Raw genomic sequence first — 19,112 nt, 5'->3', positions numbered from 1 at the left:
CCAAATAAAGAGCACTTGCCACTAAATACTTGCAAAACAAAAATTAAAATTAGTTAGCGTAAAACGTTATCAAGCGTGTGTGCTTTATGTTTTCATTTGACCGCTTCTGTTTCGCTTTTTGCGCGGTACGTGGTATTTTCAATCAGGCATTCCCGACAGACGCATACAAACAGTGCGTCACTATACTTGACCACCGTGGGGAAGTACGCCATTTTGGCTCAAACAAAGTCAGCTATATTTTATCCCCGTTAAGATGATATAAGTTGTTTTCGTGGGGTTTTTTTCTGTTAAAAATCTACAGGGCATGACTTTGCTTTCCACAAGTTAACGTTTGATGCAAGTGTAACATTTTCTCGTTTTTAGAGCGTGCACGCAGTTAGTAATGATTAAAAGTCACAGCTGAGCTGTACTGTAAGCCAAGCTAACTTAACATTTAGCTGTGCTGTTGCTGTTTGTTGTGACTGTGTGTGCAATGGGTGGCTGCTCCGCTCCAAACTGCTCCAATTCAACCAGCATAGGCAAGCAGCTGTTTCGGTTCCCCAAAGACCCTGTGCGGAAGAAGAAATGGGTGGTGAACTGTCGACGGGACTTTGAACCAACTCCTCACTCCAGACTCTGTCAAGTAAGTTTACAACATAGTAATAGAAAAAAAGTAGAACCAAATCTAAACAGACTAGAATCATGGATTAATTGAATAAATAGAATTAGGATTTATATATTTATTCACCGGATAATTATCTTCTGAGTTCAGCTAATTGTCAATCTTTAACCTTTTGTCATAATATCTATAATTCATGTCTTTTGGTTTTTCATTATTTTGATTCAGTGTATGTCTTCTTTGCACTTGCTTCATTTCTTTAAGGACCATTTTGAGCAGAGCCAGTTTGAGGAAATAGCCAGGTCTCCAGCTGGGGGGAAGAAGCTGAAACCTAATGCTATCCCCACTCTGTTCAATGTTGGAGAACCTCCCTACCCCGCATTCACGGTTCCCTACATCCTGCACCCTTTGAAACCTGAGCCAGGTACTGGAAATCTAAGGTGTAAAGTTGCTCTGGATCCTTTTTACTCTGATTAGAATTGAATTCAATGGATGGATTTTTGGTGAACTACAAAATGCTTGCTGTGTATGAAAGGTCACGACACTTACTGTATAGTTGTCTGTTATCTCTTACTTTTCACATCATGAACTGCTGTAGAAAGCATTTCTATTGGAAAATACAGTAAAAACAGCCCAACAACACATTGCACATAAGCAGTGTTGTCTGGTTGCTCGTAAATGTAGATGAGCATTTTGCAGAAAAAATAGAAATGTTTGTCTCAACAGAAAAACCCAGAAGTTCTATGTACAGTTATTGCTCCATATCTGCAGAAATATTTAAGAAGATATCTTCTTGTTTGGATGTTTTTCTACTCTAGTTCTTAGAAATTTAATTGCACTTTTTTCCCTTGTGTTTTGGTGTAGTGGAGAAGGAGCTGAATTTCGGGGATCATGGCTATGCCAGACGCACCCCTTTGCCTGGCTTAGAGGAGGAAGATGCGGACAGAACATCTGAAGATCAGCAGCCCTGCACACATTGCCAGCTGCTTAGGAAACAGCTGGAGCAGGAGATGCAACACACTGCAAGGCTACAGAAAGAGGTAGGACAGCTGATGACTTCCCCTGCAAATCAAAGCCTGGTCTGTTGGGCTTCTTTTTTTTTTTTTGGAGAGCATTGTAAGGTTTTATTGCGTTATGCAAATTATTATGAAAGTTGTTACAAAATAATGAGTGTTATGTGCAATAAAATGGCCCAAACTAACCATATACTCCTGTTTCTGTCAGGCTGAAGAGATGAAGAAGCGTCTTTATCGACTTGACCGGCTTGAAAAGGGTCTTCAGAATTTTCTGTATGAGGATCAGATCCGAGCCCTGTCACTCACCAAACGCTCCCGACGTGCTGTCTGGTCTCCGGAGACAATCCTGAAAGCCCGGAATATCCGCTGTGCAGTTGGCACCAAGGGGTACGAGTACCTGAGAGAGATTGGTTACCCGTTACCCTCCTATAGGACTCTGTGTAACCGTTTGGAGACTAAGATCATGGTGACGACTGATATGAGCTGCGAGGAGCTGGCAGAGCTAGGCCTGGGGCTCATGGCCACCTGCGACAGTCCCCCTGAAGTTGGAGATAATGATGAGGAAGAACTGATAGGTGTTTTGTCTTCTTAGCAGTTTGTGTGAATTGCTAAAGACTAAAGCTGAATTATTGTGCTTTGTATCTCCTCCTTGAATGACTTGACGTGAATTTGCTTTTGTTATGTCAACTGGTTGCACTCTCAAATGCTTATATGCGTGTGATCAGCTGATAAGAGATGCTCAGGCTAGCCTACAGTTTTACTTGTAGTATTTTCTCCCCACCCTGCTGTTATCCCATCTAGAATCAGATACAGATTTTTTTTTTTTCAGGTCCCTGATGCCAAAGAGGTATTGATAAAAATATAAGCTTTGGTGTTGGTGCGTGGCATTAAGAGAATCTATTTGAAACAGCTTAAATCTCAGCTTCCTTTAGCTTGACTAAAATGCAGAATAGGTGCTCGGCAAAATCCAACTACCATCATGAGACCAGAGGTGGTAGGGGAAACAGTGAAGCTTATTACAAGTGAAACAAGACTTTCCACCAGAAGACTGCATTTCCTGCTTTGGAGCTAGATGTTTACTAATGAGTTCAACATAGGGGAAGATTGGGTTAAAATCAAGTGAGCCCTTAACAATGATAAGCATACACATTGAGACGTGGGGCTAAGAGTATAGTGTGCATTAAAATCTGATATGTCATGAGTTGTTAAACAATTCTCGATATAAAAGCAACTGAGAGCAACGAGCACCAAAAGCAAAGGACACTGATACGGCAGAACAGCAGGAAACAGGGATGGACCTCTGAAAATGCTGACCCACTGTGAGCTTGAACATGTGCAGAGCATGTGTACCATGTAGCTTGTTACTGATTGTAGTTGAGAATTGTTTAGAGGAGTCATTTGCGCAAACCCTGACAAGTTTGATGCTTGTGTTTTTAAAGTCAAGTGTCTCTGAGCTTGGCTGATATTTCCTGGCTCTGTTTACATGTATAATAAAATTAGCATTTGGAATATTTAACTTTATTTAAGTTTCATATAGACACATCTCATTACAGAGTGTTCCCTCGACATTGTGATTTTTTTTTTTCTTATTTATTTTCAATCTTTTTGTTTTGGTTTGTTTTTTGTTTTTTTGGGTGGGATGTAAAGCACATGATTTATGTCTTTAACCATAACATGGGTTTAGTATCAAACTATATTGTTCAATCATACCTCTCCAGTTTAAGCATTAATAAAACTGAATTTCTGTACCTTATTTTGGTCACATGTACACAACTGAGACCCTCGCTGTTTTTCAAGAAGGTTCCAAAAACGATGTATGGAAAAGGAAATAAGAGTAAATCCTGCACTGGTGAATAACCTAATTTTGCACTACAGTGTAAATTTCACTCTGAGAATTTCCCCTTTGCTCTGTTTTGAAGTGTTCAAATTTTCTGGATAGTTTAAGTCAACCTCAAAATTTATACAGAAGCTTGAATATATACATACTTCAACTAATATTTTATTAAATGTCCCTTAGCAAGTTGTACCTCAACCAGACAGCTTTGGTAGCTGTTTCCATTGGTACGGACATGACTTTTAATCCACAAATTGTCGATACTGTTGAGTGTTTTGGGAAGGCCATTCTGGCAGCTTAATGTTGGCCTGCTTTGTGTGTTTGAGATCATGTCATGTTGGAACAACCAATTATGTCCATGTTTCAACCGTCTAGCTGTTAATTTGTGATGTTGAGACTCCAATACATTTGGGTCCATTTGGAGGCAGTCCTCTCTCATTATTCGGTCCACTTTGTGCAAAGTACCAGTACCACTGGCAGTAAAACAAACCCAGAGGATGATGCTACCATCACCATACTTCACCACTGGTACAATGTTCTTAAGTTGAAAGTCTCTCCTTTACTCCTCCAAACATACCTCTTGTCACTGAGGCCAACAGGCTCAGCCTTTGTCTTGTCTTACCATAAAACCTTTCTGCAGAAAGCCTCCATTTCTCATTCATGAGTGAGGCTCAAGTTGCTGATTTTGAAGCAGAGGCTTCTTTCTTGGTTGGCATCCACTCCCATGGCAATGTAAAAATCTCTCCTCTGTGCACAGTGACCCCGGTGTTCCAGCAGTTCCCAGTTCATAGCAAATGCGAACATTAGTGGTTCTTAACCAGTTTCCTCTCATTTGAGGGGGACAGTTTAGGTCTACTATCAGACCTTAACAAAGCAGTCGACCAACTTCTACTTTTGATAGTTGTTTGCGAGGTTATTATAGTTCACTTAAACTAGATGTGGAAACACACTTAACAATTTTATTAACTGAAACAGAAATAAAAACTTGCAAAAAAAGATTAAAGTAACATGATTTTGTGAATTTGGAAAACTAGCTAAAATATAAATAAAAAAACAGGAAAATACTTAGTTTTGGTACGTTACTGGTAAAACTCGACTATTGAGGTATTGGATGGAGGTCTGTGGGTTTTTTTGTGATACTCATTTTCCTAAATCTTGCCTCTGATATATACCCTTTATACAATAATAACAAAAAAGACTACAAAAACTAATAAAAACTCAATTAAATTAAAAGCGAAAAGTTAAAATAAAAATAAAACCTAATTTATAAAATACATAACTATAATACCTGAGTTCCTGAGACCTTCTGGCCAATACAGTAAACATTACCTTTGTACACCGGCAAAGAGAAACTCCCAGTTGTGCTCAATTATGATCCCCAACAAGAAGTCGAAAGACATTGTAGAACCTTGAGCAATACTTATTAAAAGATTTAAATGAATGCATGTATCTATTTGAGCCTGTATGTATAATTTTGATCCTGTGTGGATCAGAGAAAATCCAATAAATTTAAACTTGTGCACCGGAATCTTTTTTTTCTAAAAGTCATTAAGGTAATGCTGTAACTGTAAGATCATCCGTATAACAGTTCAAAGAAGTCGTTAAAAGCCCCAAATGACTATGACATTCATGCTCATGAGTGGATGGAAACTTCTGACTGCAGCTATACACGTTCTCCATGTCAGGCAGCTCACAGTAACAGTTAACATTGGATGCTAGAATAAAAATGAAAGCATATTAATTTACTAGTGATAAAACTTAAACCCAAGTCTCATTAAATCCCACTGTTGTAACTTAATCTCAGGTCATGTGTGTTACTTTTCCCCACATAAGTTGGACTTTGAGCAAATCGGTAACATAAAAGCCAATATATTTATTTACATTGCAACTGGCTTGTTAACCTTCAATGGCAAGAAAACTTTAAGTCAGTGTAAACAGATGATCTTGTATTTTTCTACATTTTTGAAGATTAACCATCAACTTTGCAAAGTTCACACAAAGCATGGTCTTCGTGCTCATCCCTATTTATTGATCAAACAGCTCTTTTTAGTAAATTTTTTCAAGTTGAGTCTTTCATGTTGATTATCACTGATTTTTGGCCTTTGAGCTCTTTCTTAAATGGTGCCCTGTGTTTGTTTGTCATGGTGGCATTCACCTTTGCACACTCTAAAGCTTGGCTCACATAGGTAGGTAACTATGATTGAGCAGCTGAAAAACTGCATGTTTACTGTGTTCACCAGCTTTTTATAGTGTAATGTGGAGTTAACATCTGATATTTAACACCACACACAAAGTACAACAGAGGTGGGTGGTAATGTTTTCGGTTTTAAAGAGTAAGAGTGGGCTCAGTAAAAACCTTTGGATACCCTTGTAGCACCAAGGGTAGATTTCATTCTCAAGGAAAGTCTGCACTAAATCTCACTCATCGTAACTAAATCTAAATTATCCAAATATTATTTTTACATTTTTTCTCAAAACCACATGATCTTCACATAGTGCTACAGCCTAGATGAGTCCGTGCTATAGCCTAGAAGTCGAATTACCAAAAATGTGCAGGGAATCGAGGAACCATGAATATCATGTTTCATATCGGTCCACTCAATAGTTATAACCACCTAATCAATAACTGCTTGTTCAGTCAACAAGGTAACCAGAATTTTGTGGTAGTCCATTAAATTAATAAAGAGTGTGATTTTACTCAAATTTACTTGCATTCAAATAAAGTCCTTTGTTTAGTTTCTCTCTCTCACACATACACTCTCTCTCTCTCCCCCCTCTCCTTCTGTCTCTGTCTCTGTTTGATTTGGGGGAAGTGCTAGTCAGCCTCAAAGGCTTTAAAAACAACAGGGGTTTACTGTCTGCATGTGTGGGTCGCAGAACAGAGAAAGAGAAAAGGTAAGATCATCTTTTTGGGCTTAAAGTGTTTGTTTTTAAGGCTTTAAGTCTTTTGTTCTGAAGGTCAAACATATTAACTATTGTAGGGGTGTATTTTGTGGAATTCCAACTAATGCAGTTTAACCACAGAGATCTGTTCCTGTCTTGTACACTTTAATACTTGTTATACATCTAAACATTTAAATTAGGAGAGGAAAAGAAATGGCGACCCGAAAAGGCTTTAATTATCTAACAAAAGTGATCCAGATCACGTTGAAACAGAGAGACAGTACACTCTGAGTCTGTCTCTGTCTGTCTTTGCTTTGATGCTTGCATGTTCTCCATGTGCCCCAAAATACCTCTGTGCCCGCTGTTTACCCCGGCTCTTTTTGCAGATTATCTTCGCATGTAAAGACAGACACAATGATGTTTTGCCCTTTTAATTATTTTTGGATCAGACTGAGCGCTACTGATTGAACCCCAGACTGCCTAGTCTGCATGTGCTATCTCCTTTTCCCTGACTTTGTGCCACAAAGCCTTGGAAAAGATTTTTTCTCTTCACTTCTTCACATCAGGTGCAAAAAATTTGTTGTTTTTTCAATTATTGCACAATGTCTTTCTTGTCAGGTAGATACAGTCCAGGCTGCCAGGGAGAGACAATGGGCTCTCTCTTGATGTTGTGGCTGTTCGCAGCATTGCCAGGCCTGCTGTGGGCCTCACACAGCACTCTGATTGTGGAGGGGGACAATGATGCCTCCAGGATCTGCAAACCTGCCCCCCAGTGGGACATTAAGGGATATGCACCCATGCGAGACCTGTTGGGAAACGTGGCTGTGGTGGCGCTGCTGAAGGCTGCCTGACAGTTCTGCCTCAGGCAGGCATCCAAGTAAGAAAGTTGTAATAGTTAAAACTCCTATTTTTAAGTTTTATTTTGAAGAGTAAACCCATTAACCAGTTGTATGTATTTTTTTATTGGCTTCTTAATAATACAATTTTCTCTATAGTCTTGTTATTTTCTGAAACACTATTTCCCGATAGTCCTCAAATTTGTATTTTAGTTTAAAAAAAGTCATTTTAAATAGACTTCTAGATAGCATGTTGTTAAAGGAAAAACAGAAAAGGAATCCACACCATCTTTATACAGACCTTAAATCTTTCATGTGTTTACTGAAATTGCTCGGATACAACATTACAGTATACCAATATTAACAATATAAGAAGAATTATGTATTATTAGACCATATAATCCGAGCTGATTTTTTTGTCTTATTTTGAAGAGTAAAATTAAGAAAAATGTAAAACAAACATGATCTTTGTACAAAAGGTGTTCTTGCGGAGAGACAGTTGCTCAGAATTCCTCTTATAAGCCTCTGAACATGATTCTGCTGCACAATTAGTGTAGTAAAGATTTATCATCCTGTTATTTTTTTCTCTTAAAACTTGAAGACAGACAAGCCCTCCGTGTTCCTTGAGTCGAGGCTTTGACGTCCTGTGATTCTAGAAAAACCTTTTCCAACTGTCCAGATTAACAGCGATGTGAGATTATACCCAGCTCTCTATCTTCTCTTCCATCTGTTCATCCGTAGAATTGGAGGCCTGCGTGATAGGCTGAATCGCAGCAACATGACTGAGGTGTCTTTCATAATAGTAAATGAGCGTGACGCTCATTCCAGAGCAATGTATTGGGAGCTGAAGAGAAGTGCTCCCACCGGGGTCCCCGTGTTTCAGCAGCAACCTCTTCAAAATGACGTGTGGGAGGCTCTGGACGGAGACAAAGATGACTTCCTGGTTTATGACAGGTGAGATGAACCTGCCCTCATGACATTTACCTCATATTTTTGATTTTATTTAGGGCAAAACACTTTAAATGTTTGAACTTTGCTTTAAATCATGCATGTGAACGGTTACATAGATAGCAGGACTTAAAACAGGGTAATGTGGATAATGGTATGATGTGTACATGAAGGAGTAGAGGAGAGAACATGTATAAAACCCCATGCAGACGGAAAAAGTTGTTCTTCCTTTAGTTCCACACACATTTCATATTTATATGCATCATGTGGACGTTATGAATTTGAGTTTCAATTCTCCCTCTCTTTCTGCTTCATTTTCTCCAGGTGTGGTCTCCTCACCTTTCATATAGTGATGCCTTACAGTTTTCTGCATCACCCATTCGTAGAGGCTGCAATCAGAGCAACTTATCAGAAAAATATCTGTAACTGCACTGTGAGTGATCAGTGGAAAAATGTGTGCGAAATGAATGAAGTCCAATGTTATAGTTCACAGAACTAATCAACAGACCTGGGCGTACCCCGTCATTTATCCTATGACATCTGGGATGAATGGATGCATGGAAGGATGGATGGATGAAGGAATGGAAGGATAGATGGATGAAGGAATGGAAGGATGGATGGATGGAAAGATGGGTAGATGGTTGGATGAATGGATGGATGAATGAATTCATGGAACAATAGATAGATGTATGAATGAAAGTATGGATGGATGGATGGATGGATGGATGGATGGATGGATGGATGGATGGATGGATGGTTTAATGAATGAATGGATGGATGGATGGTTTAATGAATGAATGGATGGATGGATGGATGGATGGATGGATGGATGGATGGATGGATGGATGGATGGACTGAAGGATGAATGGATGGATGGTTGGACGGATGGATGGATCGTTGGATGAATGGAGGAATGAATGAATGAATGGAAGGATAGATAGATGGATCAATGGATGGATAGATGGATGACTGGATGGGTGGATGACTAGATGGATGGATGAATGGATGGAAGGATGGATGAATGGATGGAAAGATGGGTGGATGGTTGGATGAAAGGATGGAAGGATGGATGGATGACTAGATTGGTGGATGAATGGATGCCTGAATGGATGGATGAATGAATGAATGGATGGAGGGATGGATAAACTACACAATATTTTTATGTTCTGTAATGTTTCCTTTTCATAGTGAGGAACTGGCAAGGAATTGTTGGTCAGCTTCACATTAACTTGACTGGGATTTATTGGTAGATTGGCCTCTTGTAGTTAGTTGAGTTGTCTTGAGTTGGCCCTAAATATTGGGAATAAAACTGGTTTGATTGAAAAAAAAAACAGGAAAAAGTAGAAATTGGGTTTTAAGAACAGCAGAGCATTTCACAGAAATGAGGCTGACTAAAAACAAGGTAGAAATTATTAATCAGAAACATTAGCTAATGTTAATGATAGCTAATAGCAAGTTGATAACATTTTACTACATCAGTGTTGTGCCATTACTTCAATATGCTGCCGCCAAGTGGCCGAAATAAATGTGACAATTGTGAGTGTGATGCAGCTTTAACTCAAGAATAATGAATATGGTGTGTGTGACTGTGTATTCCTCTTTTCCAGCATAATTCTACTTCATCTGTCGGTGGTAACAACATCAGAAAGAATGGCACAGCTCAGCTTGTTGACGAAGGTTCAGAAGTGGCAGACACAGCTTCTGGAGGGACTCACCACCACCACCACCACGACCATCATCATGATGACCCCCCCTCTCATCAACACCACCACGATCAACATTCCAGTCACCAGAATCAGTCGCTACATCAGCAGGATCAGGGTGATTCTACTTCTCATCACCACCACCACCATTCCCCCCATCAGCAGCACCAACATGATCATTAATCTGGCAGCAGCACTGATAACTAACATTTGTAATTTGCTTTAGTGTAGTTTGATTAGAATCTGAATGTTTTTTGTGCATTTTTATTTTATTGTATTGTCTAATTAAGCAGTGATTATACTGTGGTTTGTCTCCTGGCATTTCCACACTCCACATCTCTGTGTGGATAAAGTAACCATTCTCCACCATCTCCTCACATTAATGAAGTCCGCAGTGTAAAAGCTGCTTGCAGAAAACTGTGGATGGATGTGTGTGGTGAGATGGGATGGATCAAGAGTTACTGTCACCCACACAGAGCCAGGGGAGGGTGTGCAATGCTGCTGAGCAAACCTCTGTCAGATTACTGTTTAAAGGGGATATTACTACCATTAATAGCATGATTCATGATGAATATTTGTAGTGATTTGTGTGTGCTAATTGTTCTTTGCTGCAACTTTTCATTTAAGGAATACAGGAGGTTATTTAAAACTGAGTATACTAATCATATGTAATTATTAGACACTGTGTTGCATGTAGAAGACATTCATAGTATTCGCTTCTGTTTGACCCACCTTATCCACTACAGGCTTAGCCCACACTGTTATTCACTGCATGTTTGCTGTGTGACTCATGTTTCTTCTTATGAATTCAGAGTGTGGAAAGAAACTATAAATTGTTTTGTTTAAAAAAGCAGATATAGAGACCAAGTGATTTTTATTAAAAATTAACATTAAAATTGACTCTTCTGTCTTACGTCTATGGTATGTGTCCTTTTTAACTTTAGTAATTACAAAAACCTGGCAGTAGCAAGGCAGTGTTAAATGGATTCAATTAATTTAGTTTAACTTCTTCTTTTCCCTTAAACCAATGGTCTGTTGCTAGTTATGTAGACACCGAGTGATTTATTATTTTATCTATTAAGTGAAAATTCAAGCTGTATATTGAATTTATTTGACATTTTGTATCATATGATTTTGAATTTTCTTCAGTCACACTTGCAGTAGCATTTTCAGATAGGATTTAGCTGGCAGTTACACACCGTAGTACACACACTGATTGACTCAGTCCTGCTTAGGACTTGACTGAGATGCCGCATGCTCTGACAGGACAGAGCTGAAGAGAGAAATCACAGCTATAGACCATCACAATGAAGGTAAAGTGAATGTTATTTTGAATGTGAATGTTATTTTCAGCTGTGTTTACTGTAGATTCTCCTCACATTGTTGGAGGCTGCTGTGGTTAAAAGCTGTTATCTTAATGATAACTGCTGCATAAATGAAGATGCATAGGCTCATGCTGTTATTTTGAAATACTGTATATTTCTGGTCTTGAAAGTATCTTCTTGTAACTTTCCCTTCAGTACTACTCTACACGTTAAACCTTAGCACATAGGAGTTCTGTTCAGCTCTGTTAGGGATTGTTTTCCGTAAATCCTTATGAGGACACAGGTAAGGCTTAACTGCTTAGCCTAGCTTTGGCCACACAGCCTGCTGCTTCTAAATAGTGCTTTAACTTACATGAAGTAGCAGAGTGCATTTAATATTAACAGACTGTTAAAGAACAAATTTATCTCCTCACCGCTGCATATTATTGGTTATTGATGAACAGTGTTGGTCAAGTTACTTGAAAAAAGTAATCAGTAACTAATTACTGATTACTTCCCCAAAAAAGTAATCCTGTTACTTTACTGATTACTTATTTTCAAAAGTACTTACTTAGTTACTTAGTTACTTTTTAAAAGCAGGATTTACAACCTGAAGAGGTGATAAAGCGATAGATCTTTCAGTCCAATTCTACTTTTTCTGCATAATCCATCACACAAAATGTAATCAAATGGAAAAGTCTCTTTTTTTAACTTGTTTTATCAGTTCTAATCTTTTAACTTTATGCATCAAGCAAAAATTTAATTATATGCAACATTCTCTGACTTGAAGACATTAGTTTAACATTTAAACCTATTTTCTGCACATTCCAGCACATAAAATAAAATATTTTTTGTGTTTACACTCAGTCTTTCAAATAGATGCAAGTAAAACACAGCAGAAAATAAATAAAGTCAAAGACTAGCGGTCCTTTTGCTCTATTTTCACCTGTAAAGCAGGAGTAGGGTAGGCGGAGGTTTACCCTGGTGCAGGTGTGCTACAGCGGTCAGTGGAAGAATCCGCGAGTTTCTCTGTGAATTTCCCATTACGTCGTTGCGCACTCGGTGCTTGTTTAGGGGTTTTTTTCGCTGTAAAAATAAGTTTTCTTCCCACGCACAACGGACACTAATCGTTTTGTCACTTTTTATGGAATCAAACTCAAAGTAAGGTCAGTACTTCCACGCTTTAATGTGCAGTAGTAGCAGCAGCAGGTGAATTCTGTACATTAATATGAATAGATATCTGACTATTTTACAGGATAGACAATATAAACATATTTAAAATGAAAGGAATTGAAATGTACATGGTGCCTTGCTCCTGTGTTGATGGTGATGCTGTTGGAGAAGCACCTGCCCACCCATTACCGTTTTTGCAATAGTAATCCCTTACTCCCCACTCCCATGAGAGTGCCATGCAAAGTCATCAGCTAAGGCTAGCAAGCTTGGCTAACAAGCTGCATCCATCAGCAGTATAGGTGCAACACAAAGACATGAAAACTGGAGCACCAACTTGCTGTAGCCACATTATTTAGCTTAGAATTCCAGTAAAAATACTATTAAAGGCACCAACACTACATACATGCTCAAATTCAATACCAGTATAGTTGCCAGGCTGGATACCTGTTATTTTAATGAGTGACATTTTAACATGGTAGTCTAATGGGACTGATACTCTTTGGAAGTCATTAGAAGAACTGCACTTTCGGACTCTTCGGCATTGGCTTCATTGATGGTGGATGAAGCATGTGTTAGCCTGGAAAAAGAAGGGTTGTTAATTTATTTCCATTCTTTGATCCCATGGCAAAGTCCAGTAGGAGGTTTATACAGATTTCCCCCTTCTTGTATTTTTTTTCCCTTTTTTATATATATATAATAGTGAAACTAATGAATCAACTCTTCTGAGACATAGCAGTTCAGAGTAGTAGTGATCCAGTTTATCTGTAAAAAGACTGTATATTTCTTAAGTTCTACCCAAGCCTGAGGCAAACATGCGCAACACCACAAGAGGAGTCTGATGGTGAAGTAAAGAGAAACACACCTGCTGTGCACGCAACTTTCATCTTCAGACACTAGATGGCAGCACTGTAATACACACCAGGACACGTGTCACCCTGTCGTCCACATCAGTCAGCCAGTCATCAAGAGGATACGTTTGGATTAGTGCACATAATCCTTAAATTGTAATCCAGATTATCTCCTGGTAGTTTAATCAATTTTGCAGCGAGGTGTTGTTTGTTGCAAAGTACTTTTTGAGAAGAGTACTATTTATGAGCGTGCAAAGTGCTGGGAACAGTTAGTTGTACTGATATAAAAAAGTTTATATGAGTACATTTTGTGGTTTGTACCAAAAAACCGGCAAATGACTTTATGTGTAGTCATCATCTTATGATGAGGGTTTTGAAACCAGACCTCGTCCAGTCCAATACAACAAAATGAAACTTTAATGCAGTGACAAATCATGTTTGGCCTTTGCAGAATGAACACAATATTAGAAAAATCAATAATGTAGAACATTATAAATGCCATATAAGCAGGTGTGATCATTATACCAAAAAAGGTGTTTGATGTTTTCTGTTTTTTTGTGAGAGACTTATATTATTTCATTTTAAAACGTTAGTGTTTGCTTCAGCTTTGCAAAGTTTCTCTCGTTTTTTTCTGTTTCAGGATTTTCAAGCGCTCACTGTGTGGCAGAAAGTCCAGTTATTTTACCATGGGATTTTGGAAAAAGGAGGCATGTAAATTAATTTACCCATTTTTTTTCTCAGAGATTAGCAGTTTATTTTTTTCTAAAGGTCTTTCTGCTTTTCTCTCACCTTCTTGTCATTTAGACAAAAGGACAGACAACTGGCTTCTGGTCTATTCTCCTGTGCCAATTAGCTGTGTCTTCCTGTGTTACTTGATCATTATATGGGTGGGGTCAAAGCTAATGGCAAGGAGGCAGCCAGTCAACCTCAGACCTGTCTTGATAGTTTACAACTTTGCCATGGTCTGCCTGTCTGCCTACATGTTCTATGAGGTAAATACCATACTGCTTGAAGGAACTATCGGAAAAGACAACGGGGAGCGGGAATTCAGAGCAGCTAAAAGGAAGTCAGTATAGGATAATACAACTTCCAATGACACTAAAACCACCTGCTTAATGTTGTTTAGATGTTACTCATGGGACCAAAAGAGCTCTGATGTTTTGGGGGATGGACACAGAACCACTGGGGGTGTCCTTCAATCCCTGCTGTATCTCTTCTGGGTCCAGTTATACATAAATGCCAACAGAACCTTCCACTCTTCTGAGATAATCACTGTAACTCACTTCACTTCCCAGTGGTTTCAGTTTGTAGCAGTTTGTAGCTGGTGGATTCTAGTACTTGCATGTCAACTCTCTTAAAACAGTTATTGGCATATAAAACACACAGAGCAAATAGATCATAAAAAAAAATAAACCGTCCAAATGGCTGTCAAAGTTTGTGAATCTGTAAAATCCTAATGTGAGCTATAAAATAGTTTAATATAGGTAATTTTGGACAGAAACACCGCCTAAAGCAATCCACATCTGTCGGAGTGTAAACAGACATGTTACCATCGGCTCTGTTTGGGAGTCTGTGCTGCGCATCAGTGGCTACATTTTCACCGTGTACAGCATGATTTAAAGATCAAATAGTCCCGCATGGTTCATGTGTCCTATTCCTTCACGGAATATTTGGTAAAGGATTTTTACCTATTTAATGAAACGTCATTTTGCTAAATGAAAGAAAAAACAAGCAGTGATGAGAGCATCTTTTCTCTTTACAGTTTACAACCTCTTCCTGGTTGGCAGGATACAGTCTGCTGTGCCAGCCAGTGGACTACAGTGACAGCCCATTGGCCATGAGGGTAAATGTTTTTCACTAAATTAATTTTGACATGTACACTACTGTGAAAAAACTGTCGAGCCATTTCTTTGGATTTTGTTTCTGAGCAGCCAGACTGTTTTGCAGAGCAATAGCTCTCCAGGCTTTCTGAAGTTTATCTTTGAACATTGGCTGCTTTTTCACTTATTTTCAGTCCAGTCCTTGTACCTGACCATTTTCAAAAGAAAGTTTTTTTGTTTTTTTAACCCACTTAACGCCAACTGATGAGACAGAGTTTTGTCTACACATAATAGACAATTTAGCAAAGAGCCAATTTTAAATTGGATCCTTTGTTACTGACATCATGTCATAATAGAAGAGGTGGCAGGCCTAAAAAGCTGTCTACATCAGATAAACAGCATTTGACAGTCCTGTCTTTGAGAAGTAGGAAACATTATAAGAAAGTATCCTAAGAGAGTTGAGGCTGTGTTTAAGAATAAAGGTGTTCATAAAGTTGGACTTTGCAGCTCATTGGAATTGTACAGAATTGTTTCCATTTATGTTTGCATATTTCAGTAAATCTCTGCATTTCCAATTTTCATAGAGAACTGTAAAGAATGCTCATGGCTCAATATTTTTTACAGAACTGTGTATATATATATATATATATATATATATATATATTTAAAATTGTTTGAACTGCAGTGCACGAAGGTTAATAATGTACTTTTTATAATTTTGGACAGATGGCCAGAGTGTGCTGGTGGTTCTACTTCTCCAAAGTTATAGAGCTCTGTGACACTGTGAGTTTCAAGCAAGCTTATACGAGCATGTGTTTTCATGGCTGCAAGATGCTTCTGCCTAACTGTCTTTGTGTGATTCTGTGATTCAGATATTTTTTATCCTAAGGAAGAAGAACAGTCAACTGACCTTCCTCCATGTCTACCACCACGCCACAATGATCTTCAACTGGTGGGCTGGGGTTAAATATGTGGCTGGTGGACAGTGTGAGTACAACCCACTAGTCCAGTTTTACAAAATGTTGTGAATAAGAGTCTTTGAGCAGCAAACAGAAATATTCAAGAAGATAATATATGGTTCTCATTCAGAGTGTCTGTCTACAGCTTTCCTGATAGGTCTGATTAACTCCCTCGTCCATATAGTGATGTACATGTATTACGGCCTGGCAGCTGTGGGACCAAGCATGACCAAATACTTGTGGTGGAAACGTTACCTCACCACCCTACAGCTGGTCTGTATGCATCTCATTCACATTCATTTTACAGTGATCATCCTCTAACTTAAAAATGATCTCCTCTTAAGTTTTAGCTCCCTTTTATGTTTTTGGATAGTTCATTATGGTTCATTAAGCCGTCAGTCTGTATTTCTATCTGTAGCATAAAGGCAGTCACCTTTCTGATTCTGCTATGTGTACTTTAGAAGCTTGTACAATAACAACAACTACTAAGCCATCAAAGGTGATAATCCTGAAAAAGCCAGAACTGGCTTTATGGGGAAAAAATATAAAAAGTGGTGGATGTTTGTCAGTTAGAAATATTTTCTTTGTTCTCTCACACTTAAATAAGACCAAAAAGTCCTTATTCTGATAGGCTTAGTCATCACCAACGACGACTTAGATCTCAGAGGCTTAATAATTTGGTTTTGATGAGCTTAACGTGTAGGCTTCCTGATTAGTTTGTCATTGTTCTGACTGACTGCTGGCAAAACGAAACAGATTAGCAGCACTGATGCTCCTCAGCTAACTACTGGACCATCTGTTTTCTACTTATAGTCTAATGAAAAGACAATGCATCCTGTATTTTTTTCTTTCCCTTATGGCTTCAGCTTATATAGGTCAGTATGGTGCCTGACTGCCATTCTGTGACATGAATTGCACTGACCTTCAAAACGACCCCCAAGCCATCATTAACACTTGTCTTTACAATTTAGTTAACTGAAGCTGAGGTAGTTCACTCGTGACTAGCTTTATGAATCCAATGGACACCTTCACATGGTGACTTATTTTCTTTTTTTAATGAGTACTTTTGCCCGTGTTACTCTCTGCTGACAACCCTACTCTGTTTTTATAAAAGAGAAAGAAAAAAACAGTCATATTGCATAGTATCTAAATGATATGTATATGGTTACACAAGAAATATCAACATATGTTACTGAGAAACGACCAAAAAATCACCACATACTGCAAGATAACTAATCTTTACTATTTTTGTTTCCATGTGAGCATCACTGGGTGTAAGATTAATAATGACATTATCAATATTACATATAATTTCATTCCTTTTTACGAGTAACTAAAGAATAACTTTGGAGTCATTTCCATAGACTGTATGTAAAAGATGGGCTTAAGTAAGCATTCTTTTTAATGGCCAGCAGAGGGCAAACTTCTCTGGTTTCTGTAAAGGTCAGTGGGAAAATAACTCTTGCTTGTCTTTTCTGGGACAGTTTATGGTCTTAACCACTGATTTCCAGTCACACTGAAGACAACTCAATTTTAACTCAGGTTTTTTTTTTATATAAAATATAATATTATATATAAAATTGTAACTTATGGTCCAGTGAGAGAGTAAGCTTGCCCATGTGTCTGGCATGTCACTACCCTATAAGCAAGTAGTGCCCCTCTGTTTCACTCCTTTCTTGTCGTTTGAAAACAGAAAGGTAAAAGAGCCCCTTCAAGACAACCATTCACTAATTCATTATTCATTATTCACTAATAACTTGGTAACATCAACATGGCTTTGTCCATTTTCTATATACAAGACTGTGGATATTTCTCCAACCACTCTACACCAAATATACAGAGGAACTTGCTGAAAGTGTTCAAGCCTTATAGCTCATATAGCAAGTATGAAAATTGCCTAACTGTTATCCCCTACTGCTTTCATCTCTTACGTGACCATCCTCTTGTAATTTTCTTGTACTCAGTGCCCTGGAAGTCTACCATCATGCTATTGTTTCTCTTTACAGCTCCAGTTTTTCATAGTGACTATCCATACCAGCTACAATCTGTTTGCTGACTGTGACTTCCCTGACTATATGAACATCACTGTTTTGGCATATTCTCTCAGCCTCATCATTCTCTTCAGTAACTTCTACTACAGAAGCTACCTCGTCAAAAAGAACAAGAAAACTTAACTCAAACTCAAAACTGTTATGAGAGAGGGAAAAAAGTAAATAAAAAGAAACAAAAATCCATCTCTGTTTGTTTGCTATCCTGATCATTTAATTTTAGCGACTGTTTGGATGGTAATTCTTATTATGTATGAAAAACGGGATATAAACTTACAATATAATGTAACACCAGACAGGTGAAGCATATTTACCCCCATAAAGAGATGTTTGCTTCACAACAGTGCTGGTTACATTCATGTGCAGTGAATAGTCCTATTTTTTCATCTAGCAAGATCCCAAACACACTTAATACACGTTAACTGTGTTTCCTCCCCCAGCTGCTATTAGAAAAATACTTTTAATCTCCATTCGAGGTTTTACACCCACTGGATGGCAGTCCATATAGTTGTTGTCCATACAGAATGGCACTCCATGCTCTCTATATATTTATTCTACTTGTGTTTGCCTCCAAAGTTCCCAGCACATAATCCTCTCTTACCGATGGGGAGACACCACACCCACCACCTACTTATCCACCCCATCTGTCATGATGTAAAAATATAACTGGGCAGACAAGCGAGACAGTTCCATTCTCCAACCTTTGCAGACAGTAATGAAAGGACCATTAAAGGAAGAAATAGATTAGCCAAATATGCAATACCTTATAATAAATTCTCAGACTAGCATATCAGTTTTGACTCTCCTATGTTTAAACTCAATAGAGATGACAATGAACATGAAAAAGTTGCTAAATCAACATTACAAAGGCAACATCTTAGCTTGTTATTAGTGATATAGAATCTCACATTTTTTGTGTTTTTCAAAGGAATATAACAGAAAAGAAGCAGAAGGGAAACAATTGCTTGCTACAAAGGAGAGTTTTAAAATGCAAAGCTGATCCCCGATCAATATTAAAAATTAGAAATTATTATAGCCACAAAATTGCATTAGGCAGCAATTGATCACAGGCTTTTTAAAAATGATCTAGCCGCAGCTCTAAACACTTTAATGAAAGAACAAATGATGCTTTTAGTTGCACC

The 19,112-nt window shown here is 38.2% G+C and overlaps 3 protein-coding genes across 4 annotated transcripts; all 3 read left to right on the top strand.

Annotated features, from left to right (window-relative positions):
• Window positions 1-89: 89 nt before the first annotated feature.
• Window positions 90-4,968, top strand: LOC308412698 (uncharacterized protein). Its single transcript, XM_080907225.1, has 4 exons — window positions 90-622; window positions 863-1,022; window positions 1,463-1,638; window positions 1,823-4,968. The coding sequence occupies exons 1-4, from the start codon at window positions 473-475 to the stop codon at window positions 2,204-2,206; spliced, it is 870 nt and encodes a 289-aa protein (XP_080763351.1). The 5' UTR covers window positions 90-472; the 3' UTR covers window positions 2,207-4,968.
• Window positions 4,969-6,244: 1,276 nt separating this feature from the next.
• selenop2 (selenoprotein P2) lies at window positions 6,245-10,718 on the top strand. 2 transcript variants are annotated; one of them, XM_080906770.1, is made up of 5 exons: window positions 6,245-6,343; window positions 6,950-7,208; window positions 7,909-8,121; window positions 8,440-8,548; window positions 9,723-10,718. In XM_080906770.1, the coding sequence occupies exons 2-5, from the start codon at window positions 6,982-6,984 to the stop codon at window positions 9,999-10,001; spliced, it is 828 nt and encodes a 275-aa protein (XP_080762896.1). In that variant the 5' UTR covers window positions 6,245-6,343; window positions 6,950-6,981; the 3' UTR covers window positions 10,002-10,718. The 2 variants fall into 2 exon arrangements, with proteins under 2 accessions (XP_080762896.1, XP_080762897.1); XM_080906771.1 differs by having other exon boundaries at window positions 6,263-6,343; window positions 6,954-7,208.
• A 2,920-nt stretch (window positions 10,719-13,638) lies between these two features.
• On the top strand, window positions 13,639-18,096 carry elovl8a (ELOVL fatty acid elongase 8a; the record flags this gene model as incomplete). Its single annotated transcript, XM_080907821.1, has 8 exons — window positions 13,639-13,653; window positions 13,784-13,850; window positions 13,948-14,135; window positions 14,906-14,986; window positions 15,690-15,746; window positions 15,836-15,950; window positions 16,068-16,195; window positions 17,929-18,096. 8 exons carry the CDS (start codon window positions 13,639-13,641, stop codon window positions 18,094-18,096), a joined length of 819 nt encoding a protein of 272 aa, XP_080763947.1.
• Between the last annotated feature and the right edge of the window lie 1,016 nt (window positions 18,097-19,112).

The sequence above is a fragment of the Rhamphochromis sp. 'chilingali' genome, assembly GCF_963969265.1.
Source record: "Rhamphochromis sp. 'chilingali' genome assembly, chromosome: 16".
In the NCBI taxonomy this organism is placed as follows: domain Eukaryota; kingdom Metazoa; phylum Chordata; class Actinopteri; order Cichliformes; family Cichlidae; genus Rhamphochromis; species Rhamphochromis sp. 'chilingali'.
Note: the sequence above shows the minus strand (reverse complement) of the source record. Positions and strands in the feature narration are given on the sequence as shown.